We start from the raw sequence: 27,699 nt of genomic DNA, 5'->3' as shown, positions 1-27,699 counted from the left end.
CACTCAGAGTGGGCAACTTGATTTTACCCATCTGTAGCAGTGATTCTTAACTGGGTTGGAAGAGAGCACATGTTCTTCTATAGACACCTATCAGAATTTCTGAGGAAGGTCTTTCTCAAATCATATATGATCTCCCCCAGATGGACATTCTTTTCCTCTTTTTGTCTTTCTCCCCATTGCCCTCATACTTGAACTACTGCTGTGTCAACATGAAGTCTTTTATGTTGGGATAGGGTGGAAGAAAGCTGGAGAACTTTTGATAAAACTAGTAGTTTCCACCTTTTTGCATATCAAATCTTTATTTAACCAGATTATCTGGCTGAATTACCAAACAAATTCTCAAATGATAGTATGCATGCATAAGATGTGCACATTCCTTTGGTTTGCCAAAAATGAAAGAGACAAGGGAGAGGGGAGAGAGGAGAAAAGATTTTGGTTTTGCGAATGAAGAATCCAGTTGTCTTCTTGTAAATTTTCAAGGGTTGCATTCTGCTTTACTACGTCTCCTTGCAACTAATTATCCACATTTGTGCATTGTGGATGATTGGATCTGTGAAGAAGAAATCACAGGGACTGATGCCCTGTTAAGGCGAATGCTACTGACTAATAATGCCAAAAACCACTCTCCTAAACAACTCCAAGAAGGTAGAGTAAATTGGATACTCCTTTTTTACCTTTAGTAGTACAAAGAGATGTTAGGCTCATTGAAATCTTAAAGTCATGCAGAATTTTCCTTGGTATGTAACAATGTTTCGTCAATATGTTTAAGTAATTTTGAGTTTAGGGAGTTTTAACCTTTTTTTTTTTTTTTTAATTTTTAAAATTATGTTATTTATTTATTTGAGAGAGAGAAAAAGAGAGTGCCCCAAGTTGGGGGAGGAACAGAGGGAGAGGGACAAGCAAACTCTGCCATGAGCCTGGATCCCCTGTGCTGGGCTCGATCTCATAACCTTGACATCATGACCTGAGCCAAATCAAGAGTTGGACTCTTACCTGACTGAGCCACCCAGGCACCCCAGGAGTTTTAATCTTTTCTTTCTGACATGCTTGTATCTGTTTACTCATAGTTTCTACATTACAGTACTAAATAGTACTGTAATGTAGAAAATACTATACTGTAGAAAATACAGTACTAAATAGTACTATGGTTTAGGAAGGTCCTAAACTGGTCAGAAATAACTACTATAGAATAGAGCAATGTACTTGCCATTAATGGAAATGTTCAAGCATTGTCAATTAGAAATGTGATATGAGCCACACATATAATTTTTTTTGAGTCACACATATAATTTTTAACTTTCTATAGCCATATTAAAAAATAGGCAAAAGTAATTCTAATAATTGTATTTAACCCAATATTTCAATATATTATCATTTCATCATGTAATCATTATAAAAATATTAATGAGATATTTTACTATTTTTCCAAAGAAAGTCTTTGCCATCTGGTATATATTTTATATTCAAAGCACATCTCAGTTTGCACTAGCTACATTTCTTACATGTTCAGTAGCCAGATGTGGTGACTATTCTGTTGAAAAGCACAGTTATAGATATTTTTTACTAACAGCAGTCTGCTGGATACTTACATCTTATAAAGGGGGCCCCCCAGATGGAAAATATTAAGAAGTTTGGATCTTACTGAATATTACTACCAAAAGCAATACTTGGGTATATTTTCATGTTTCAGTCAACTTTTATTTATTTTATTTTCTTTTTTCTTTTTCTTCTTTTTTTCAGTCAACTTTTAAAACTAATTTGATTCACCAAGGAAATGGCATTTATCTTTGGGTTACTAATGTGTTTTTTAAAATGGGATTTTTAGGGATGCCTGGGTGGCTCAGCAGTTGAGCATCTGCCTTTAGCTCAGAGTATGATCCTGTAGTCCTGGGATCGAGTCCCACATTGGACTCCCTGCATGGGCTCCTTTAATAAATAAAGTCTTTAAAAAAATGAGATTTTTATAACTTTTATCTTTATGATTATTTTTATAAATATACGTAACATTAACTTTTCTTAGGCCCCTCCTTTTTTTTAAAAGATTTTATTTTTTTATTCATGAGAGACACAGAGAGAGAGGCAGAGACATAGGCAGAGGGAAAAGTACCTTAGGCCCTTATTTTAAGTATAGCCAAAACTTGTGGCCAGGATTGAAAGTTTTACTCTTTTCAGCAACAGTGTTTCCTTCATTTGGGTGGTGTGTAGTCTGATGGGACAGTATTAAATAATTTTTGGTAAGCTGTATAGAATTTAGATCATGACTGCTAAGTTTTCCTTTTAGCATTTTCAGCTGTCCCAGTAAGTCACACACAAGTGATGCAGATTCTGGAACACTTGACTCTACTCTCTGCCAGTGAACTTATACCTTATGCAGAAGTATTAACATCCAATATGAACCAGCTGTTGAATTCAGGGGTTCCACGGCGAATTCTTCAAACGGTCAATAAACTATGGATGGTTCTTAATACTGTGATGCCCAGAAGGTAATTTCAGTGTATTGTTTCATGTAATAAATAAGCGTATAGCAGTGATTGTATACAATAACTTAAATATTGAAAAATTGTTGATTATCCGACAATATAAATCCATTCTGAAGACCACTAATTAAAAAGTAGTTATACCTTTAAGGAAAAGAATAAACTTTAAGAAACAGAAAACAAAGTATTTTCAAGTTGAGAAAGTCCTTTAAAAATGAATTCTCACGTATACTCATTTGTGGCTAGTTGTGATTTAGATCACCATGTGTCTTGCAATCCTTGCCATGGCTTCAAATTTTGCTACACATTAAAATCACCTGGAGATCTTTTAAAACTCCTGATCAGCAAGTTGTAATGCATGCTAATTAAATCAGAGTGTCTGTTGGTGGGAGTTAGCAATTACTTTTTTTAAATTTTTTTTTAAAGAATTTCCTGAGTGATTCTAGCACCCATAAAGTTTAGAGAACACTGGATTAATTATTTTGCCTTTAGGAAGATAAGTCTCTCTTGTTCCATATATGGCATCAGAAACATCTGGTCTAAATAGGTGATGGGGATTAAGGAGTGTACTTGTTGTGATGATGAGCACTGGGTGTTGTATGTAAGTTTTGAGTCACTAAATTGTACACCTGAAAATAATCTTATACTGTATGTTAACTAGCTAGAATTTAAATAAAAGCAAATCAGAACCCCTTTAAGTAGGAAAACAAACAACACCTAGTCTGCTCTAAAAGAACCTAAACACTGGGCTAGACTTTGATTTTGATTTAATTGGTCTGGAAATATTTATGCTTTTTAAATTTAATTTTTACTTATGTCAAATAAATACACGTAACTTAAGAACTTAAATAGTATATTCCTTTCCATTTTGACTGTTGCTCCCCAGAGACAGCTGTTTCCAGCTCTTTAACCTTTTTATTCTGGCATTTATATCCCCCCATCTATCTCAGTAACATAATTACTAGGATTTCCTGACTTTCCAATTGAGAAATTTTGTCTTTCCACTATGCAAGATGAAAAGTTAACCCTCTCACCTGTTTCCTCCCCTGTGAGTCCCTCTTCCCCCAACACACTTTCCCTTCCTTCACTTCTCCCAACAGAGTAATACCAAAATTTTGGTTAAAGTAGTATTCAGTGTGTCTGTCATTATGACTACATCAGTGCTATTATTATAGTTGACATATGCAGTATCCTTTGATTACAACCTCTTATACAACTGCCTTCCTTCATACCTCACACACATACCCTGAGTTAATACTTCCCTCTTCAAAAAAAAAAAAAAAAAACTTTCCTCTTCATTTTACTTGGGTTTTTTGTTTTCATTTTGTATTAATAACTAATTCATCCCTAAACTCCATTATTGAGGGGACATTTACTTTAAAATTGTTCTAACACATCCGGTAATTTATCAGTAGCACTTTATTCTTGGAAACATTCCTTTTATAGCTTTCCATCTTCATTTTTTAGTTTGGGACATGCACAGAAGCCATCCTGGAATTGCTTTTGTCTCTCCTCGTTGAATTCCATGTTTTTTTCTCCGTCTTGGTTTAGTTCCTTTTTTTAATGTGAGTGTAACTCACATTCAAGTTGCTTCCTGAGAAAGAGTGTTTAGGGAATTTATTTATTGTTTTGGACTTGCATGCGTGAAAAGGGTTTTATTCTTCCCCTCACATGTGATTGGTTGTTCTTTAGCCTAAGTGTAGAATTCTATCTCAATTTTCCTTTCAGAAATTTGAAGATTTAATTTTACTGAATGAATTGAGCTTCCCTTATTGCTATTAATTAATCCAGTGATATATCAGTTCTCACTCCTTTGTATGTGATTGTTGTTTTTTTCTCTTATATTGTAGGTTTTTTTTTTCCTTTCACTGTTTTCTGAAATTTCATGATATATTTTGTGTATGTGTTTTTTTTTTATTCATAGTGTTGGGTGCTTGGCCTTTTTTTTTTAGTCTGGGGACTAATGCCTTCATTTCTAAGAATATAATCTTGGTTTTTTTTTCAGTGATTTCTTTCCCTCTGTTTTCTGTAATTTTTTATAATTTAGCTTTTAAGCCTCTTGTCATAAAACCTGATTATCTAATTTTTTTCTTCTCTTTAAATTTGTCTTTTGAATTTACTTCAAGTATTTCCTCAATGTTATCTTCTGATCTTTCTTTTGAATTTAAATAATTTGTTATATTCTTTTTTTAAAAGATTTATTTATTTATTTATTCATGAGAGAGAAAGAGGCAGAGATGCAGGCAGAGGGAGAAGCAGGCTCCCCGCAGGGAGCCTGATGTGGGACTCGATTCCAGAACTCCAGGATCACGCCCTGGGCCAAAGGCACACGTTCAACCGCTGAGCCACCCAGGCGTCCCTAAGTTGTTATATTCTTAATTTTTAAGAGCTCTTACCCAAGTATTTTTAGTTTTCTTTTTCTTTTTTTTAAGTAGGCTCCGTGCACAGCATGGAGCCCAACATGGGGTTTGAACTCATGACCCTGAGAATGAGAGTCGGATGCCTACCTGACTCAGTTACCCAAGTGCCCTTTACCTTAAGATCTTTAAATGTCTCCTGTTCTTGTTTCATATATGCAATATTCTATCTTTAAGGATGTTATAGAGTTTTAAAAGTTTCTCAATCCCTATATTGTTTCTTTGAAGTTTCCTTCTGTTTGCATATTTTAATCTTTTTCAAACTAGATGCTTTACTTAAGTGTCTGGTAACTCTTAGCTATCCACTCATATTTGAGAGTGGACAAGCTCTGTGTGCAAGATGGGGCTGATGGACTCTTGGGCTTCACTGTGAGAAATTAGGTACCCTTCCTATTGGCATATCCCTTAGTAATTCTGATGTGTACTTCAGGTTAGTAATCACTTTTATAGTTTATTGATGTCTAATCTCAAAGTGGCATCTCACATTGAGATTTTATGATGATACGGAACCAAGGCTTAATTTATGGGGCCAGATACAGTTTCATAGTGCTAAGGTTTTAATTCATACTTTTATTCTTATATGCCATGATTATTCCATTATAACCATGGAAGCTTTTTGAAACTATATTTGCTGTTTTATTTTCATTTGTTTTAGAGACATCATAATAAGTTAGATTTCCATAGTTCTTAATTTTTCCAAGTTCATTCACACCTGATTAATTTTTTCCTGATTTTATCCTTCTAAGTTAAGACTGGATGGCTATAGGTTTCATCTATAATATAGCTGTTTTTGAACATGTGATTATTTTTCATCAGGCTGTGGGTAATGACAGTTAATGCACTTCAGCCTTCAATAAAGTTTGTACGACAACAAAAGTATACTCAGAATGACCTGATGATAGATCCTCTCATTGTCCTAAGATGTGATCAGAGGGTACACAGGTAAGTGTCATTTGAGTTTCATTTTTATTCTGGAGTTATACTTTGGAGAGTCAAAAGAAATTGGAGAAATTCCGTTTACGTCTGTCTTAGTGTTCTTGTAGGTAATTGGCAGTGTGAGCTGTGAGGTTTTTTGTTTTTGTTTTGTGTACATTTAAGAACTATTCAGTTTAATATTTATTAGTAAAATCTAGCCTTGTTAGCATTTTTGAAAAAGGCTTTTAAAAATTTACTAAATATGAACCATTACATAAACTATCATCTTTTTGGCATCCTCAGTTGTGAGAAGTTTCATTGATTAGTTTCATTGATTCCACATTTGTCCATAATTCCTTGCCAATTGCTGAACTTAATCAGTTGCTCTGAAGTGGCTTCACCTTAACAGGCCAATTTAATTAATTCACATCAATAATATTTGAATTTCCAATTGTTGTGCTAAGTCATATCAGTTATATATAGGTTAAAGTGATTATCACCTATATGGAGAAATAAGACAAATACATGTAAAGTTAAATAATACGGTCGCATGCAGATGAATGGTACAGTAAATGGATGCTGTTAAAGGTTCAGGAAAGATGCAAAAGAAGTGGGAGCTGAGTAGTATTTTAAAGATTTATTTATTTACTCATGAGAGACACACAGAGAGAGGTAGAGACACAGGCAGAGGGAGAAGCAGGCTCCATGCAGGAAGCCTGACATGGGACTCAATCCCGGGTCTCCAGGATCACACCCCAGGCTGCAGGCGGCGCTAAACTGCTGCGCCACCGGGGCTGCCCGCTGAGTAGTATTTTAAAGGATAGAAATGGGGTTTAGATGAACAGACACTATAATGATGGGGGTAAGGGCTTAAGGAAGGCATTATGGGGGAAAAGGAACAATGTGAGCAAAAGCACAGAAGCACAGATGAAAAAGCCTTGGGGTGGAGGGGTAAGTTGTTGAGAGGAACATACTTTAGGAATGTCAACTTAGGGGTCAGACTGTGGAGGGCCTTGAATGTTAGGCTAAAGAGGTCATTTAGGTGGTAACTTAAGAAGAGAAGCTTTGTGTTAGATGGCCTAGAGGGGAAAGAAATTGGAGTTAAAACTTAAGTAAGACATACACTCTCTGAATGTACTCATCAGTCCTCAACCTAAGGGATGACATTTATGAAGTGACAAAATTTGCAAAATCAGCCACATATGGTTTGGTGAGATCAGGGTCTCATAGGAAATACGAGTCAGGCGAATGAACAGTGTAAGTGACATTAAGTATCTAATAAAAGAAAAATAGCAGTAAATAACACTTCCAGACAAGAGTAACTTCTAAAACAATTTATCAGTCTTAATAATCCATTTAAATAGGTAACGTTTCATCTGAATTGCCTCCAGTTATTCAGGAAGTTGTTAGATTTTGCTATCATAATGTATATAATGTTTTCTTAGCCTGGATTTCCACTTGTGAACTTTACCCCACATTAATAGATATTCTGATATTAATTGGCTGCATAGTATCCCACATAGATTTGCTTTGCCTGACCAAATCACTATTGTTGGACATTTTGTTTATTTCTATTTTTTGTTATTATCAATATTACTGTGGTGACTATTCTATATACTATTTCCTTAGAGCAGATTCTTTTTAAAAAATATTTTATTTTTTAATATATATTGAAATAATCTCTGTGTCCAATGTGGGGTTCAAACTCAGAACCCTGAGATCAAGAGTTGTATGCTCTTCCAAGTGAGCCAGCCAAGCCAACCCAGAACAGATTCTTAAAAATGGAATTGTAGGGGAAAAGTAACATTCTTATTTTCAAGACTTTTGTATTTTTTATATTCATATTTTGATTCATATTCATATTTTCATTCTGCCACCTAGAAAGGCTGGACCAGTTTACATTTCCAAAGCAGTGTTTGATATTATACTTTACTACTTTATATAGGTAAAAACTTGATTTTTATTTTAATTTTTTCTAAAGATTTTATTTATTTGAGAGTGAGTGAGAGAGCACAAGCCAGGGGGATAGGCAGAGGGAGAGGGAGAAGCAGGCTCCCCGTTGAGCAGGGAGCCTGACGTGGGGCTCTATCCCAGGACCCTGGGATTATGACCTGAGCTGAAAGTAGATGCTTAACTGACTGAGGGTGACTAAGGGTGGCACCCTTAGTCAATTTGTATTTTAGATTGAATATTTTAATATGCTTATTGGCTATTGATATCGTTTCTTTCTATTTTAGTCTAGTTTTTTATTGAAATGCTTATTTTTTTTTGATTTGGAAAGAGTTCTTCATAAAGGATATTAGCTCTTGCAGTTTTTTTCTTTGTTCTATTTTGCCTTTTTTTTAAAGATTTTATTTATTTATTCATGAGAACACACACAGAGAGAGAGAGAGACAGAGACACAGACACAGGCAGAGGGAGAAGCAGGAATCCATGTGGGATTCGATCCTGGGTCTCCAGGATTAGGCCCTGGGCTGAAGGCGGTGCTAAACCGCTGAGCCACCTGGGCTGCCCCAATTTTGCCTTTTAATTTTGTTAATTTAAAAACATTTTTTTACTAAGTGATCATTCATATTATTTTTTATATATTTTTAAAGATTTTATTTATTAGAGCAGGTGCGTGCCCACGAGTTGGGGGAGGGGCAGAGTGAGAAACAGAATCCCGCTGAGCACAGAGCCCCATGCAAGGCTGGATCCCAGGACCCTGAGATCATGACCTGAGTCGAAATCAGATGCTTACTTAACTGAGCCACCCAAGCGCCCTGGGCTTGGCTTTTTAAATTTTAGTGGTTACTAATTTATTTATTTTTTTGTTTCCTTTTTTGTATGTAATTCTTGTATTTATTCTTACCTCCTTTAATTTAATCTGCAACAATCTTTGTGGAATGAATAACTGTAAATAACTTATCTCAGGTCAAGTGGATGAAGCACTTTTGGAATAGTGAGTTGTCTTGCTCCAAAGGAGAAACAGGAATAGAAAGAATAAATATTCTGTTCTAGTTTCCTTCATCTTATCAATTGTAGAATGTTTCTCTTTGAGGACAGCTGCTTTGCAGGTTCCTACTTAAGAGATTTACTGGTAGTACTGCTCTTTTTGCAAAAGGGCATACGTTATATTTGATTTTAGTTGATGAGATGAAATAGATAATATTTAATATGTATTCAATATAATCAAAATATAGAGGATAGGATAAATCTATTAAACTTTTTAAATAAATATTTCAGTGTAGGGCAGCTTGGGTGGCTCAGCAGTTTAGCGCCTGCCTTCTGCCCAGGGCGTGATCCTGGAGTCCTGGGATTGAGTCCCACATTGGGCTCACTGCATGGAGCCTGCTTCTCCCTCTGCCTGTGTCTGCCTCTCTCGCTCTGTGTCTCTGCCTCTCTCGCTCTGTGTCTTTCATGAATAAATAAAATCTTAAAAAAATAAAATAAATATTTCAGTGTAATAAGAGTACTACAACTCTTTAGGTTTTTTAGGTACTATTCACCACTGATTGATCATATTCTGAGTAATTTATAAATTTATATTCTTTCTCATGTATTTTTCTTCTTTCTGTGTTAGATGCCCCCCACTGATGGATATCACTCTACACATGTTGAATGGCTATCTGCTTGCATCCAAAGCCTACCTTAGTGCTCATCTGAAGGAAACAGCAGAGCAAGATAGGCCTTCCCAGAATAATACAATAGGTTTAGTTGGGCAAACTGATGGCCCTGAAGTTACCAGAGAAGAATTGAAAAATGCATTGCTGGCTGCTCAGGTAATAAAATTAGCCAAGAGGGGATCCCTGGGTGGCGCAGCGGTTTGGCGCCTGCCTTTGGCCCAGGGCGCGATCCTGGAGACCCGGGATTGAATCCCACATCGGGCTCCCGGTGCATGGAGCCTGCTTCTCCCTCTGCCTGTGTCTCTGCCTCTCTCTCTCTCTCTCTCTCTCTCTCTCTCTGTGACTATCATAAATAAATAAAAATTAAAAAAAATAAAAATAAAAAATAAAATTAGCCAAGAAAGGGCATGGGTTTCCTGTTAATATAATTAGTTAAATAGATGGGATATGATAGCCCTCTATGTACAACAGTGACATGTTGTGCATGTCTTTCATTACAGAATGTATTATAGTTGTTTCCTTTGCTTCTGAATATCAGATGGACTATATTACTAAAATTAGGAATAATCTTCATAATATTAGTTTAAGAGCCATTTAAATGAGATTTACATGTTAACAAAATATAAAACTTTTGTTTTTTTAAAATTGAAGGGTGGAGACAAACAGAACAAGTATATATATAATAAAATGTCAAGTAGTGGTAAATAGTATGACAATACAAGGAGTTGTTTTATATATAGAAAAGTTTTTAAAGATTTTATTTATTTGACAGAGAGAGAGAGAGAGAACACAAGCTGAGGTTGCTGCAGGCAGAGGGAGAGGGAGAAGCAGGCTTCCTTCCTGGTGAGCAGGGAGCCAGATGTGAGGCTTTGATCCTCGGACCCTGAGATTGTGACCTGTGCTGAAGGCAGACGCTTAACTTACGGAGCCAGTCAGGGGCCCTTAGAAAAGTTTTAGAACAATGTAGGATTTTCCGAAGCCTTTAGTCATTTTTAAGTAAGTCAGGAGATGTGAGATGATTAAAAGTTAAGCAATTTGAGGTCTTCAAAGTAGAAATGTTTTCTTAGTTTGAAACATATCTTCTGAAATATTTTTACTGACAATAAGGGGAATTAGAGCAATAGTATAGGTCCACAATCCCTTATCTGTGATACAGAAATCAAATAAGCTATGAAAACTGAAGCACTTTTTCGGTAATTCAGTTGGCAGAAAGACCTGACTTGACGTGATCTCATTTTTGAGAAAACTTGACCTGAATTGATATGAGGCTATTTATGGCTTTATCTCACTTATTGTGAATGTTGTTTTACTGCAGAAATGTGAGTATATTTGACTGCACTGTGTGCTACCCTAGTCTCTCCTGGAGATATTATATAATATTACATTAAAAAGAATTCTGACTTCTAAAATTAATCTGGTCCTCAGAATTTCAGGTAACTAATTGAGGATCATACTAGTTACCATTTATATAATGCTTACTATGTGCTGAGTGCTATTCTAAGTTCTTTATGTATATTAACTCATTTAATCTTTATAGCCAATCTGTTAGGCATGGAGTATTATCCATTTTGATAGATTAGGAAAATGAGACCTAGGGAGGTTAAGCCACTTGCTTAAGGCTACACATTAATAAGTGGCAGAGCTAGTATTCAAGCCTGGGTAGTCTCACACCAGAGTTTACAAACAAAAACACAACAAAACAATAACTCCAGACCAAAAACCCTTCAACCCAAGAATGATAATTATAAAATAAAACTTACTTTACTTTATAATCATTCGTAAAAACAGGTGAAATAATTATTTTCTTCTATTCCAGGCAGTGGCTGTCTTCCAGAGATACATGTCATATATTCTCTTTCTCTCTCTCTCTTTTTTTTTTTTTTTTTTTTTTTACCTCTTCCTGCTAGTTAAAAATGATTCTAGCTCTCCTTTATATGTAGGGGCATCAAATGGATCACCCCTCAGGAAATTACTGTTCTATGAAATGACACTCAAGCTTATAGACTGAGCAACAGTGATTTGTACAGGGGGAATAGATGGTAAGGCAGACTTTTTCTTTGCAAAACCAGGGCCATAAAGAGCCCATCTTCAAATTAAAAGTGAAAAAGCTTTAGGAAGTGACTTTTAGGTATTAATTATTAACCACCATCTTCAGAGGAATTACTTAATTGGTGAGGAAAAACAACCAGTTGAGAAAAAGAGGGGAATACAGGATAGGATCTCGGAAAATGTAGGAATTTAAGAGGAAAGGAAGGAGATTTTGGTGGAAGTCATTTTTTGCTTAGGCCCTGTTTAGGATGTCACTTAATCAGAATACTCCTCTTCTAATTTTTTTTTTTTAATTTATTTATGATAGTCACAGAGAGAGAGAGAGAGAGAGAGGCAGAGACACAGGCAGAGGGAGAAGCAGGCTCCATGCACTGGGAGCCTGATGTGGGATTCGATCCCGGGTCTCCAGGATCACGCCCTGGGCCAAGGGCAGGCGCCAAACCGCTGCGCCACCCAGGGATCCCCTTTTTTTTTTTTTTTTTAATTTTTATTTATTTATGATAGTCACACAGAGAGAAAGAGAGAGAGGCAGAGACACAGGCAGAGGGAGAAGCAGGCTCCATGCACCGGGAGCCCGATGTGGGATTCGATCCCGGGTCTCCAGGATCACGCCCTGGGCCAAAGGCAGGCGCCAAACCGCTGCGCCACCCAGGGATCCCGGATCCCTTTTTTTTTAAAGAAACTGTTATTTTACCACTTTTGTTCATGTGAAAACAAGATTAGATTTGGTTTTCAAATAAAATTTTCAGAAAATTCTTAAATGCACTGTTCTGTTTGCTTGTAGGATAGTGCAGCTGTCCAGATTCTCTTGGAGATCTGCTTACCTACTGAAGAAGAGAAGGCAAGGGGTGTTAATCCAGACAGCTTGCTAAGGAATGTTCAAAGTGTTATTACTACCAGTGCTTCAAATAAGGGAATGGAGGAAGGAGAAGACAATTTGCTCTGTAACCTTCGAGAAGTTCAGTGCCTTATCTGTTGTCTCTTACACCAGATGTACATTGCTGATCCCAACATTGCTAAACTTGTTCACTTTCAGGTGTGTTTTCAAAGAACAATCTTTATATGGTTCAACTTTATATCTGAGAAGGAGAGTGGTTTGATTACTAAACTAATAGGGATCAGTTAGAAATCAGAGATCACTCAAACGTTCATGGTCCTTTGTGATATGGCCAAAAATCCAGAGTTTTTAATTTTTTTTTTTAAGATTTATTTATTTATTTATGATAGACATAGAGAGAGAGAGGGAGAGAGAGAGGGAGAGAGGCAGAGACACAGGAGGAGAGAGAAGCAGGCTCCATGCCGGGAGCCCGACGTGGGACTTGATCCCGGGACTCCAGGATTGCGCCCTGGGCCAAAGGCAGGCGCCAAACTGCCGAGCCACCCAGGGATCCCCAAGTTTTTAGGTTTTATTTCACACTAATAGGTTCAGATAATTTATTCTAGTGCACCAGAAGGGTCAAATGCCAGGATTTATTTAGGGCACTGTAGCCTTCTGAGCAACTTTTACATAAAGGAAGATAAATCTTCCTATGTATTTTTATCTGTATTTGACTTACAGGTCTTTTTTTTAATTTCTAACTTTTCCCCCCTTTCTTGTTGAGATAGGGTTATCCATGTGAACTTTTACCTCTGACCGTCGCAGGTATTCCATCTATGCACATTTGTCTGGATTTCATACCTGAGCTTATTGCACAGCCAGAACTTGAAAAACAGGTAATGAGCATTTTGGAGGTTTAGGAAAATTTTAATCTCCCTCCAGTCCTGCTAGTTATCAAACATTTAAAAAATTTTAATACTTAAGGATTCCTCAGAAACATGTAACATTTTGATTTTGTATTGCAGATATTTGCTATCCAGTTGCTTTCTCATTTGTGTATCCAGTATGCATTACCAAAGTCACTCAGTGTGGCTCGCTTAGCTGTGAATGTCATGGGAACTTTGCTAACAGGTGTGTGGTCAACCAACATCAATAACAAAGACTTCTAATGTAAAGTAGTACATATTTTTACTGAATTTAATAGTATGATGTTCTTGTGTTACCAGTAGTTTAATTTACACCGTCTTTTCAGTTATTCTTTTGAAAAATTTTTAATTACAAATGTGATTTATAGTGTAGAGGAGATGAATAGGTAGGCAAATTGTATCTTTCATTTTGTGAATGATTATATATAGATTTAAGTAAATATAATAAGTTTTCAGGGGCTCCTGGGTGGCTCAACTGGTTGATGTCAGACTCTTGATTTCGGCTAAGGTCAAGATCTTATGGTTGTGGAATCACACCCTGCACTGGGCTCTGTGCTCAGTGCAGAGTCTGCTTCAGATTTGATCCCCATTCCGGTTGGCCCCTTCCCCTGCTCACACATGTGCATGCTATCTTTCTGTCACTCTCTCTCTCTCTCTTTTTTAAAAAATATTTTATTTATTTATTCATGAGAGACACAGAGAGAGAGGCAGAGACACAGGCAGAGGGAGAAGCAGGCTCCATCCAGGGAGCCCGATGTGGGACTTGCACCGGAGTTCCGGGATCACGCCCTGAGCCAGAGGCAGATGCACTTAACTGCTGAGCCACCCAGGCGTCCCGTCTCTCTCTAAATAAATAAATAAAATCTTTAAAAAAAAAAAAAAACTTTTACAAATGAAAATCAGGTCTGCTTTCTGAATGTAATTATATCAACAGAAAACAAATTATAATTTATTACAAAGGCTTAGAGTTCCAGAAAAATACAGTCATGATATATAAATAAGAGAAAAAAATATAGTTTCCTTAAGTTCTAAAACTAAACTAGTTTTAGATACTAGATGAATGTTTTAATCACTGTCTGGTTTGCAGAGTAAAATGGTATCAAACTAAACTATTTTAAAAGATATGTAATTAAAAAATATGTAATTCAGTCTTTTAAAGTTATGGCTTAGTTAATTTCATATTCTTTCTTAGTGGTCCCACAATACTTTGTTCATTTTTCTTTTCGTTTTTATTATTTTTAGTGGTTGGGAACTTAACTGCCTGAGTTCAATCCCAACTCCACTAGCTGGCTGTGTAGCCTTGAAAAGTTTCTTAATCTAAGGTTCATTTAGGGTTTTTCTCCTCTATAAAAGAGGTATCATAATACTACTTTCCTCATTTATGAGGCTGTGAGAATTAAATAACATAATTCACTCATAGTGCTTGAGAATAAGAATTTACATGTTGGATGATGGCTGTCTACTAGATTATAAGCTCCCTGAAAGCAAGGATCAGACTTATCTTAGAAAATTTAGTAATCTGCACAGAGTGTGGTGCTTAGTTTTAATATGGCTATTATATTTAATAGGCCATATATGTTTAATTTATATTTGTAAAGTATTGTTTAACTTCTTTCCAACAGTTTTAACACAGGCTAAGCGGTATGCTTTTTTCATGCCAACTCTGCCAAGTTTGGTCTCTTTTTGTCGAGCATTTCCTCCACTGTATGAAGATATTATGTCTTTGCTGATCCAAATAGGGCAAGTCTGTGCCTCTGATGTTGCCACTCAGACAAGAGACATTGATCCAATTATTACACGTAAGTAGTAACTTATTTTCAAAGTTTTTTTTTTTTATGATAGTCACAGAGAGAGAGAGAGAGAGAGAGAGAGAGAGGCAGAGACATAGACAGAGGGAGAAGCAGGCTCCATGCACTGGGAGCCCGACGTGGGATTCGATCCCGGGTCTCCAGGATCGCACCCTGGGCCAAAGGCAGGCGCTAAACCACTGCGCCACCCAGGGATCCCCTCTAAGTTGTTTTAATGTCAAACAAAAGGCCAAACTCCTTTCTAGATTCCTTGCATTATTTTTTTTATAATAAATTTATTTTTTATTGATGTTCAATTTACCAACAATACAGAATAACACCCAGTGCTCATCCCGTCAAGTGCCCCCCTCAGTGCCCGTCACCCAGTCACCCCCATCCTCCGCCCTCCTCCCCTTCTACCACCCCTAGTTCGTTTCCCAGATTTAGGAGTCTTTATGTTCTGTCTCCCTTTCTGATATTTCCCACACATTTCTTCTCCCTTCCCTTATATTCCCTTTCACTATTATTTATATTCCCCAAATGAATGAGAACATATAATGTTTGTCCTTCTCCGACTGACTTACTTCACTCAGCATAATACCCTCCAGTTCCATCCACGTTGAAGCAAATGGTGGGTATTTGTCGTTTCTAATGGCTAATATTCCATTGTATACATAAACCACATCTTCTTTATCCATTCATCTTTCGATGGACACCGAGGCTCCTTCCACAGTTTGGCTATTGTGGACATTGCTGCTATAAACATCAGAGTGCAGGTGTCCCGGCCTTTCATTGCATAGATTCCTTGCATTAATTAATTAATTTATTTTCCTTATGTTTTTAGGTCTTCAGCAAATAAAGGAGAAGCCAAGTGGATGGTCTGGTATCTGTAAAGATCCACTTTATAAAAATGGATCTGGGGACACTGGAAGTATGGATCCTGATGTACAGCTCTGTCACTGTATTGAAAGCACAATAATTGAAATAATAAACATGAGTGTTAGTGGAATTTAGAAAAAAGTAAAACAAAAAAATGAAGCTGTTTGCTGCATATACTCAATTTGAAACTGCATCTTATAACAACTCTAACCTGAATGGGAACAATAACGTCTTGAAATCATTAAACGATTCAGTTCAACATGAGTATAATTTAGAACTCTCTTAAGGATTATGCTTGCTTGTATTTGATTGGCACTTCTTTGGATCTACTTTTCTGGTATGTTTATACTGTAGCAGTGGAGTGTTTTTTGTTTTTTGTTTTTTGTTTTTTTTCTATTGGGAGCACATTTAAGAAACTCATTACTAGAAAATGAATTTGGCCTTGTTTAGCTTTCGCGATGAAGAAACAGTGCCATGCCTTTAATTTCTTATAAAGATCAATCTCTGGGTAGCCCTAGTGTTTAAGGTCAGCTAGTAACAGTGAGTGTGACAATGATGCAATGATGAAATGGAGAAAAAGGGAAGGGAGAATTCAGGAAAACTTAGGAGTTTAAATACCCAATAGAAATCACTAAAACTTGCAATGCAAGTAATAGTAATGTAAGGTAGAATTCTGCTTCTCTAGAAATAGTATTGAGAAGACTTTAAAAAAGGCAGATGGCTTTTTGTAAATGATTTCCATGGAATTACAGATGAGAATTTTAAGATTTTACATATTTGCTTCAATTTTTACTAATATGGAGACATATGTTTAAAGAGATATTTGAATAATTTGAAATTTTAAGATACTAATTTAAAAGTGTTTACAGAAACATCTTTGTGCAGAGAAGAATCTGAAAGGAGATCTCATTTAATTTTTTTTATAAGATTTATTTTTATAATGTTTTACGGACTTACCTAATGGTCAGTCGGGGGGGGGGGAATACATTGGTATCTAATTAAAGTTTAGAGCAGCGAAACAGGCTAGATTAAAGAGCCCTTGGTGTGCTATCAGGATTATAATTCACATCATAATTTTAGAAGATCTCTGAGTAAGAAAATATATATATAGTGTTTGGACCTCAGGAAAAATTTAAAAGTATGTAATGTACCATGTTGAAGGATTTTGCATTTGTCTGTTAGTAACTTCCATTGATTAGGTAGATGCATTCAGGTAACTCATAATCCTAATTTTTTTCCTTAGTTAAATATCCAATGTAGAAGTTATTTCTCATTGCTTTCTGAGATAATGCCTGAGTGATACACACTCCTCACAACCACTGCCCCAGTCCCCTACCTTGAAACAGACCTCTTCACTTGTAAAAGAAATTAGGTAGGCTAATAAGAAAGTGTGATTTTTAAGAAAAGAAATTTAACTTCAGTCTTCTCACTACATTATAGGCACATGTCAGTTTCCTCCTTTGTAAAACTTGATTACTACTGGCCCTACCTCATAAGGGTATTATATAAGAATTAATTTGTAACTGTTTCAAATCATGAAGTACACAGTATCCTAGATGATAGACTATTTATAACTTTTATTAGATGCTTAATGTTCAAGTAAGTAATTTTGATGCAAAAAGTAAAAGCATACACTTAAAAAATACCATAAGAATTTTCATATTTTTAAACAAGGCAGTTTTATAAGTCTTTTAAGATTAAATACAACTGCTCCTGTTTAGTTTAGTTTTTAAACTGAGGCTTTGAAATATTTTGTGTGAGTAGGTAATCTATAGGAGTTCAGAAAAGGTTGAAATATGTTTTCTAACTAAATGCAGTGCACATTCCTGGATCACTTTTCAAAGACTGGTCAAAACCTGCTGTGTTAAAATAACATATGCTGTTTTTCATCAGATTTGTTGATGATGTAAATAAATGTGTAAATATATTAGTAAATGTTAATATTCATGTATTTTAAGTTAAGGTTCTAAGATTTGTCACAATGTGATTTTTTTTATTCAAGTGAAAGATGTGTGCAGCTATTTTGAATATTGGTTTATAAACATTCATATTCTTTATCAAATGAACTTGTGGTTTTTTGTGTTTCATTTCACTGCTGCTGACTTGAAAGGGACATTTTGAGGGACTGGAGTCCAGGACTCTCTGGCTCCAGAATCTATGTGTGTCCCTCTTCTATTATGCCATGTACATCAAATGACAATACAAGGTTAGAGTCGGTTGAGAGCCTTACGAATTTAGGAGAGGAAAATCAGAATAGTTTCCCTGGAGCAGTAACTTAAAAGATTAGATATTTTAAATATGTGTAAATGCAGAATAACAATTTGAAGGTATTTTTACAGTCTTATTTTTATAAATTATCCCTCAACTGTCTTAACAGTAAGTTATGTTTTTTGGTACTTTCTCTTCATCTTTGCTTATACACACATATTGTCACATAATGGAATTTACAGTACCCAGTTAGAGTCTGCTTTTTTTTCATTTACTTTTATATGGTATTGTTTTTTGCAAGTTGTTTACTTTTTTATAATTATGGTTTATAGCAATTTATCTTTATAATTATTTTATTTGCTTCATGATGATTGAATTGATATAGCCATCTCCCTATTACTATACTGGGAAGTTTGTGATTTTTTTTTCAGTATTACAATAGGCATCGTTATCAAATTGAAGCATTATTTTTCTTTCTTTTAGATTACTTATTTAGGATAAATTTCTGAGTCTGAGATGACTGAAGGGCAGAATTTATTTTTAGACTAAGTTTTGGCGTTTGGGGACTAGTAAAAGTGAAAGTGAGGCAAACAAATCAGCTCGCCTCCTGCTGCTCCCTCCTGCCACACACCTCACTCTCAAACCAGTTTCTCGAATTTGTGAAAATGTCTCAGGTTTTGCTTTTGGGGGCACTAGTATTTTAGCCAAGTTTAGGCTATACAGAACTCTTTAAAAATAACAATTCAGAGAGATTAACCTAATTTTGAGAAAATTTAAGTGTACTTCTTAGCAAAGGAGAATAAACTGGTCTCGGGAGGGACAGAAGGTGGATGAGCCTTAATAGAGGTAGAAGTTACCTGGTGCTGGAAGACCTTGCGAGCGTTTGTCTGGTTTAATTTGGTACCTGAGGATGCCTTGAATATTATGAAATCTTGTCATCGAATCTTTTCGCCTGGTTTGGCTCAGTCTCGCAATTCCCGCCTCCATCTTTCCGATAGCGTGGCTACTAGTGAAGTTCGAATTTGAATTGCGTGGCACCGATGAATACTCGGAGAACTCAGCAAGGCTTAGAGGTGTTTCCTTTCTGTCTACAGCTTTTAAGGCTAGAGACTTCGAGTTTCCAAGAAATCTTTGCACGACTTACATCACCGGTTTCAAAAAGTCCAACGGAGAGAACTCTTTTCCTTTAAATCCCCCAAATTTGGGAGAGTCCTTCCCTCTTCTGTCGCTCGCCTTCTGGTGCCGCCAAGTGCCCTGGGTCCGTTCATCTTGCGGAGGCTTCCATTGGATGTCAGAGTTCTCGCCCCCTAACCTTGCACCGGGATTGGCTACTTGAATCCTGATCGAGGCGGGTGATTGGTTGTCTGGGCTCATCCGGCGATTGGATGCCGGGAGTCGAGGGGGCGGGAGGCGGGAATTCGTCTGGGAGAGCCTTGTAGAGCGGACTCCTGCGAGCTGGAGCGGAAAGCCGAAGCCTCCCGCGGCCCGCTGAGGAAGGGAGAGAGGCGTGTGACCCTTTGCCAGCGCTCTGCTGTACTTGCGGATATCTGTTTCCTTTTCTCCCGTGAGTCGGAGCCCAGTCAGTGGTGCTTCAGTTTTCCTCAGGACAGGCAAGTTTGTCTCCCGTGCGGGGGGAGAGCGCGAAGCCTGCCGGCGGAGTGCTTTCTGCTTTCACCCAAACTCCTCGCCGGCCGGTCGGGGTTGGCTGGATCACCAGGGCCTCTGGGATCTCACCGGGCTGCGGGAGGAGGAGGGAGCCTGTCCTCCCCTCCCGGGAGCCCAGGCCTGTTAGGATAGACGGCGGCCCGCGCTCACTCTTGGCGGCAGGGGGCGACGGCGGGAGGCGGATAGTTGTGTATTTTGGGTTTTGTTTGCTTTATTCCATGTACGGGGGAAGCTACCCCTTTTGAGATGCCTGTTGCCACAACTGGGGCGGGGGATGGATTGATTTCGAGGTTCTATCTGAGTAACTAGGCCAGCGCTGAGCTGTTAGTTCAGATTAAAGGGTTGGGTTCCCCCAAATCTCATTCTCAGAGCTGCACAGAAGTAAAAAATACTACAACTGGAAAATACCTTAGAGTAGTGGTCCTTTTGGAGCACATAGGCCATGGTTAAGGTTTTACTGGCTCTCTAATCTTTTGCGTTGCTATTTCAACCATCCCTCCATCCCCAGATTGAGTCTACTAAATTTTTTCACTATTACAAAGTGCTATCACTGTATATATATCACCCCCCCCCCTTTGAGTTATTTCTTTATGTATTTCTGGGAATGAGAAATTTATGGACTCTCTTTTCAGAAAAAAAAATGCAGTCGTGCGCAGAAACTTCTGTATGCAATAGCAAGAGATCAGTTTCTGAATTTAATCTATTTTATTTTTTTAAAATAAATTTTTATTTATGATAGTCACACTGAGAGAGGGAGAGAGAGAGAGAGAGAGAGAGAGGCAGAGACACAGGCAGAGGGAGAAGCAGGCTCCATGCACCGGGAGCCCGACGTGGGATTCGATCCCGGGTCTCCAGGATCGCGCCCTGGGCCCAAGGCAGGCGCCAAACCGCTGTGCCACCCAGGGATCCCTGAATTTAATCTATTTTAGATTAAGAAAAGGTGGTTTAGAAAGAGGGAGATTAAAGTAGATCACTTCTGTTTTAGATACTAGAGTCTGTGCACATTTCTGTCCATTATGTTATTTTTTATTCTATTATTATTATTTTCAAAGGTTTTATTTATTTATTTGAGAGAGAGAGAGCAAGAGAGCACAAGTAGGGGTAGCGGGAGAGGGAGAAGCAGCAGTTGGGGCTCCATCCCAGGATCCTGGGATCATGACCTGACCTGAAGGCAGACACTTAACCAACTGAGCCACCTAGGCACCCCTCTATATTATTATTTTTTAAAGATTTTATTTATTTGAGAAAAAAAGATTTTATTTATTTGAGAGAGAATGAGCATGCGCAGAGGGAGAGGCAGAGGGACAAGCAGAGTCCCAGCTGACAAAGAGAGTCCCTGTGGGGCTAGATCCCAGGACCCTGAGATCTTGAACTGAGGTGAAGTGTGAAGCTTAGTGACTGAACCATCCAGGTGCCACAGGGTGCCTTAAGTACATGTAGTGTACAGACATTGTTATTTAATTTTGAACTCCGTGTCTGGCTAATTCTTGTGAAAACCCTATCAAATGAGTAGTATTATCTACATTTCACAGATGAAGAAATTAGCTCTGAGAGGTTAAGTGACTCACACAGAAAAATTCAAATTTAGATGTGCTTTAGTCCAAACTCACCTTTCCATTATACCCCCCTGACCCTTAAATACGAATTATTGGGATCCTACTAAGTGTCAAGGCATTTTCTCTTTCACAACAGTTTAAGTTAGGAGTTACTACAAATAAGGATCTTAGTCTAGAGAAGTGAAGAGACATGATCAAGGTAACATATCTGAGTTGTTTTCAGAACCTGGTCTAGAGTTATATTTTCTAACTCCTAGTCCACAGCTTTGGCATGGCAGTGATACAAATCCATACTTGTCAGATTCCAAGACATCCACTGTCATTTATAAGACTAGGACATTCTTTTACTTCCCCATTTGTTTTGTTTAAACATTTATTCCAATTTTTATTTCCAGACATCTGTTCTAGTGTTGGATATCTGTTTTTTTTTTTTTTTTGAATGACATTGTTTCAATATTGATTTTCATTTCTGTTGCAGTTACGAATCTGAAGTAAATAGTAAAGCATAATGTCTTCATTGTGGTCTGAATATACAATTGGTGGGGTGAAGATTACCTTTCCTTATAAAGCTTACCCATCACAGCTTGCTATGATGAATTCTGTAAGTATCTTTTAATAGTTAATTTTTTAGTAAGATAGGTGCTTACAATTCATGAGACTGTTCATTTTTTTAGATGGTAAATGGATTGAAAATATTTGCCAGTTTCATTGAAAAACATCTAGCCTTAAAAAGAAAAAAAGAACATCTAGCCTTTGGAAAAGTAGTACTGATCACTGCTAAACTGTATATTTCATGGTTATAATGGAGACAAAGAGAACATTCTGAAAAACATTCTTATTCCCCCCCTTTTTTTTTTAAAGATTTTATTTATTTATTCATGAGAGACACACAGAGAGAGGCAGAGACATAGGCAGAGGGAGAAGCAGACTCATCACAGAGAGCCCAATGTGAGACCTGATCCTGGGTCTCCAGGATCACACCCTGGGCCAGAGGCGGCGCCAAACCGACAAGCCACCCTGGCTGCCCTGAGAAACATTCTTAGCTCAGTTGGAACTTGTATTTACTTTGCAGAATAACTGTCTTTTTTTTTTTTTTTTTTATTTGTTAGAGAGAGACAGCAGAGCAGGGGGGTAAGGGTAGAGGGAGAAACAGACTCCCCACAGAGCAGGGAGCCCAACTCCAGCTTATCCTAGGACTTGAGGATCATTATCCCAGGCAAAGGCAGACACTTTATTGACTGAGCCACCCAGGCACCCCAGAATTACTGCTTTCTACAAAATATTTGCTATTACACAGAACATACTGTTTAGTATATTTCTCATCATAATTTTTTGAGATAGTTGTCATATAGCAAATTAATATAAAAACTTAAGTAAATCAAATTTCCAACTTTGTTAAATCTGAATATTTTATATTTACTTTATACCTTGTTTGTGAGCAATAGAATATTACTTCACACATTTTTAAATGTTGAATAATGACATGATACTTTACTTACCTGCAGAAGTTGACGTATTTTTTTTTTTTGCTTAATATTATTAAGATGTAGGCCTGTTGATTGTTAATCCATTTTACTTGCTGTATAGTATTACATTATATGAATATATCAGAATTTTTTTGTCCATTTTCCTTTTAATAGACTTAAGTTGTTTACATTCTTTTTTTAGTTGTTTACATTCTTTAGCAATTATAAACAATGCTGCTATGAACTTTAAAAAAAAAAAGATTTTATTTTATCTATTCATGAGAGACAGAGAGAGAGAGAGAGAGACATAGGCAAAGGGAGAAGCAGCCTCCATGAAGGGAGCCTGATGTGGGACTCGATCCCAGGACTCCAGGATCACCTGAGCCGAAGTCGGATGCTTAATCGCTGAGCCACCCAGGCATCCCTGCTATGAACTTTCTTATACAGGTTTCCTTGTGTTCATGTGGGAAAAGTTTGGGGTATATACATAAGACTGGACTTGCTGGAGTTGGGTATCTTCAACTTTACTAGGAATTGTTAATTTCTTTACAGAGTGATTAACAATTTACACTCCCATGAGCAGTATCCTCCATTAAGTTTTCATCAAAGGTACTTATGTGCTATATTCTAGTTTTATAACATGATTCAGCAACAAACTGCTTCTCTTCACTTCTTTTTTGCTTGATATGTTTTTAAGGCCATAATAATTTTAGGGAGAGGTATAAAGAAATAAAGTCTAGGGTTAAGTAAGTATCGGTTCTCCCTCCTGCTATTGCTGTGTTCGTGGAAGTGCATTCTTACTTCTCATTGTTATTGTATTTATATCTGATGGAGAGAGATCCTAATGAAGTAAATTGTTTATTGATTTTTTTTTATTGTTTTTGTGTCCATAGATTGTCAGAGGATTAAACAGTAAGCAACATTGTTTGTTGGAGAGTCCTACAGGAAGTGGGAAAAGCTTAGCCTTACTTTGTTCTACTTTAGCATGGCAACAGTCTGTTAGTGGTAAGTAGTTGGTTGATATCTTCAGGTTCTTTATTGGGAACAGAAAAAGATATTTTAATAAAGTACTTTTTATCCAGAATGACTCAACCATATTCTAGCAAATTTAAGTACATATTGTTTTTTAAATATTTCTTTATAAGTTATATATATTCTTTAAAATTTTTTTCTTAAGATTTTGATTATTTACTTATTTATTTTAGAGAGAGCTAACAAGATAGAGCACAAGTAGGGGGAGTGGCAGAGGGAGAAACAGGTTTCCCGCTTGAGCAGGGAGCCTTTCAGCAGAGCTCAATCTTAGGATCCTGAGATCCTGACTTGAGCCAAAGACAGATGCTTGACACACCACCACTCAGGTTCCCCAAGTTACATATCTTCCAAAAGAATTTTAACAGAGCAAAATATGTTCAGTTAATTCTAAAACAGTTTTGAACATAATATAGTCTTTTATTTGATGAATTAGAGTATATATAAGAATCTTGGAGTGCTTACTTATCATTATGAAAATGATTATGATAATTTGTATGTAAAAGATATGAGATGAGGCTGTCGTGATGCTAGTAATTGCTTTGAGTACATTGTTTAATATATTTGCTTATCTATCCCTTCCTCACAACATTAGACCATGGAATATGTAAAGAAAACATTCTAATTGATTTTTCTATTTGTTTGGATGCCAGATAAGCAAAAGTTTATTGTAATATTGTTTTCATAAACATGTATTATTTTCCATTACTTTTATTTTATTTGCTAACAAAGGCCTAGTAACATTGACTTTTATGAAAGACTAGCTAATATACATAATGAGTCTGAAATACAGTTTTGGATATGTTTTAGTTACATAATTAGATGGGGATTTGACCTAAAGTACTAGGAAAATTTAAAGTTAACCACAGCGTATGTAGGTATGTATAAATATATTTTCTTCTGTGTGGGTGTGTGTGTGTGTGTGTGTGTGTGTGTGTGTATAGTATCCCATTATATGAATATACCATATATATATATTTTTTTTTTAAAAGATTTATTTATTTATGATAGACATAGAGACAGAGAGAGGCAGAGACACAGGAGGAGGGAGAAGCAGGCCCATGCTGGGAGCCTGATGTGGGACTCGATCCCGGGACTCCAAGATCGCGCCCTGGGCCAAAGGCAGATGCTAAACTGCTGAGCCACCCAGGGATCCCCCATATATATATGTTTTTAAAAGGAAATGTGCGTGTAGCCCGGGTGGCTCAGCGGTTTAGCACCGCCTTCAGCCCAGGGCGTGATCCTGGAGACCCGGGATCGAGTCCCATGTTGGCTCCCTGCATGGAGCCTGCTTCTCCCTCTGCCTGTGTCTCTGCCTCTCCCTCTCTCTCTCTTTCTCTTTGTGTGTCTCATAAATAAATAAATAAAATCTTTAAAAATAAATAAATAAAATGGGATAATCTGTTAATAACTTAAAATTTTAATGAGAGACTGAAAATTAGAATTATTATTTATGTAGTACAGATGGGAAAATAATGTCAGTACTGTTCATAGAAAATAAATTAATTATTCACCTTTTTTTAGTATCTCTGAACTGTATTTATACATGTAGGCAGTCACTTCTTGGCCTTTTGGGTGAGTAAGATCAAATGTAGTATACATGTAGGCACACAATGTAAACCTATTCTTATTATGTATTCTGTTTATTAAAAATTACTTGTTTTATTTAATTTGAATATTGATCTTAAAATATATTTTGATACATGTATCAGAACTGATACATCATGAAACATGTTTCTATTTGAAATAGATGTATAAAGTGGGAATGATTTAACCCTTATGTATTTACACTATTTACTATATTGGGCTTTCAGTTTCTTCAGGGAAATAGCAGTAATTAAGAATATCCTTTAGGTCTTTATTTTAATCTTCCCTACTTGATATTTTCATAAATGTCAGTATAAATGAATACCTGAATAGTTAACATTATTAATCTTTGACTATTAATTTTTATAAATTATGTAAATTGATGATAACTTCTCTTTATATATTTCTGTCATTAAGTGTCTCTCTCTTGTTGTAATTTGATGTTGGAGATAAGGTGACTAACTTGCCCAGATCTGCCACTTGCTTTTCTAAGTTTAGCACTGAAAATCTTATATCTTAGAAAACCCCCCAGTGTTGAGCAAATTGGATGGTTGCTTTCCCCAGTTGCAGAGGAAGATAAATGTTTTTTAAATGAGAAATATGACAACTTGAGATTCTTTCATTTTTTAGGGAAGCTAGTGGATGAAAGCTTAAGTAAAACTGAAGTATCATCGTCATGTTGTTGTGCATGCCATTCAAAGAATTTTACAAACATTGACTTAAACCAAGGAACTTCACATCATTTCAACAGTCCGAGTACACCACCTTCTGAAAGATATGACACTTCATCAACTTGTCAAGGTAGTTTATATTTTGCTTGGCTCTGTTGGTATCTGTAGTAGTCTTAAGTATTGCCGTTGTGAGACTTAATTAAGATAAATTTGTTTAGCCTGACTATGTATCTCCACCTAATTTCTCTGGAATTATTTTTATTTATTTATTTATCTATCTATCTATTTATTTATTTATTTATTGGAATTATTTTTAGATAACACATAGAATAGTTAGATATCCTTGGACTATTTTATTCTTGTCTTGATTTATAATTTATTTTGACATTTTGCTAGCTTAAATTTTTTTGAAGAGGGTAATGCACAATAAATGATATTTAGAAATTGATCTTATTTGTAGGCAGTATTATTAATTATATGTTAGGATTTTGGGGAGGTGCCTGATTGGCTCAGCTGGCTGGGTGTCCGACTCTTGGTTTCTGCTTAGGTAGTGATATCAGGGTTGTGGGATTGAACCTCTTGTCAGGCACTGTGCTAGATGGGGAGACTGCTTGGGATTCTCTCTCCTTTCCCTCTTCCCCTTCCTCTACTTGCATATGCCCACATTCTCTCTCTCTCTCTCTCAAATAAAATCTTAAAAAAAATTATATGTTAAAATTTTTTAAAACATACCGGTTTGTAAGACAAAATGTAATTTGTTTCATTTATTCATCATTATGAGTTTGCTGGAACTTCTGAGGCCAATAAATCTTATATGAGGCTTTTTTAGAAAATATACATTAGCTTTTTAAATTAAAGTATAGCTGACACATTACATTACTTACATTAGTTTCAGATGTACAGCATAGTGATTCAACAAGTCTACACATTATTCTGTACTCACCACAAGTGTCTCTACCGTACATCACCTTAATGCTATTACAGTGCCATTGACTATATTCCCTATGCTGTACCTTTTATCTCTGTTCATCTCTGTTTTTATCTCTGTGACTTACTCATTCTGTTCCTGGAAGCCTGTATCTTCTACTTCTCTCTGGCAACCATCAGTTTGTTCTCTGTATTTTGGGTCTATTTCTGCTTTTTGTTTATTCATTTGTTTTTTAGATTCCCCACATAAGTGAAATCATGTAGTATTTGTCTTTCACTGACTTATTTCACTTAACATAATACCCTCTAGGTCCATCCATGTTGTCACAAATGGCAAGAATTCATCCTTTTTTATGGCTGAATAGAGAATCAGGGATATTTTAAATATGATCCTTAAGTAGTTCTTACTATATTTATTTAAGAGAAATACACTTAGAATATCCAAGATTATTAATTTTAAAAAATATTTCTTTATCTTTGAGTATATGGAAAGGATTAACCATTATTTACCTAAGCCAAAAACCTAGGACATGGGCAGCTCCGGTGGCTCAGTGGTTTAGCGCCGCCTTCTGCCCGGGGTGTGATTCTGGAGACCTGGGATCAAGTCCCACGTCGGGCTCCCTGCGTGGAGCCTGCTTCTCCCTCTGCCTGTGTCTCTGCTTCTCTCTCTGTGTGTCTCTCATAAATAAATAAATAAAATCTTTAAAAAAACAAAAAC

General features: G+C 36.6%; 2 protein-coding genes and 1 long non-coding RNA gene across 9 annotated transcripts in view; 2 read left to right on the top strand and 1 right to left on the bottom strand.

Moving 5' to 3' along the window:
* INTS2 (integrator complex subunit 2) overlaps positions 1-17,938 on the top strand; it is a 52,502-nt gene extending 34,564 nt beyond the window's left edge. For 4 of the 5 annotated variants that reach the window (XM_072779707.1, XM_072779706.1, XM_072779709.1 and 1 more), the window contains exons 17-25: positions 481-645; positions 2,282-2,483; positions 5,711-5,836; positions 9,372-9,570; positions 12,248-12,499; positions 13,069-13,176; positions 13,306-13,411; positions 14,829-15,005; positions 15,838-17,938. In XM_072779707.1, coding sequence (XP_072635808.1) covers positions 481-645; positions 2,282-2,483; positions 5,711-5,836; positions 9,372-9,570; positions 12,248-12,499; positions 13,069-13,176; positions 13,306-13,411; positions 14,829-15,005; positions 15,838-16,007 — 1,505 coding nt within the window. In that variant the 3' untranslated portion in view covers positions 16,008-17,938. The remainder of the gene's footprint in view (positions 1-480; positions 646-2,281; positions 2,484-5,710; positions 5,837-9,371; positions 9,571-12,247; positions 12,500-13,068; positions 13,177-13,305; positions 13,412-14,828; positions 15,006-15,837) is intronic. The other variant, XM_072779711.1, reaches the window with a different exon arrangement.
* LOC140606400 (uncharacterized) lies at positions 15,253-19,854 on the bottom strand. Its single transcript, XR_012008717.1, has 2 exons — positions 19,230-19,854; positions 15,253-15,952 (listed from the first exon to the last, which is right to left on the bottom strand). It is a non-coding gene; the product is annotated as an uncharacterized lncRNA (long non-coding RNA).
* BRIP1 (BRCA1 interacting DNA helicase 1) overlaps positions 19,374-27,699 on the top strand; it is a 180,653-nt gene continuing 172,327 nt past the window's right edge. The window contains exons 1-4 of one of the 3 annotated variants that reach the window (XM_072779704.1): positions 19,374-19,690; positions 21,780-21,902; positions 23,661-23,772; positions 26,014-26,184. In XM_072779704.1, coding sequence (XP_072635805.1) covers positions 21,810-21,902; positions 23,661-23,772; positions 26,014-26,184 — 376 coding nt within the window. In that variant the 5' untranslated portion in view covers positions 19,374-19,690; positions 21,780-21,809. The remainder of the gene's footprint in view (positions 19,691-21,779; positions 21,903-23,660; positions 23,773-26,013; positions 26,185-27,699) is intronic. The other 2 variants (XM_072779705.1, XM_072779703.1) reach the window with 2 other exon arrangements.

The sequence above is a fragment of the Canis lupus genome, chromosome 16 (genome assembly GCF_048164855.1).
Source record: "Canis lupus baileyi chromosome 16, mCanLup2.hap1, whole genome shotgun sequence".
Taxonomy (NCBI): domain Eukaryota; kingdom Metazoa; phylum Chordata; class Mammalia; order Carnivora; family Canidae; genus Canis; species Canis lupus.
The sequence above is the reverse complement of the archived record's forward strand: the minus strand, read 5'-3'. Positions and strand labels throughout refer to the sequence as shown.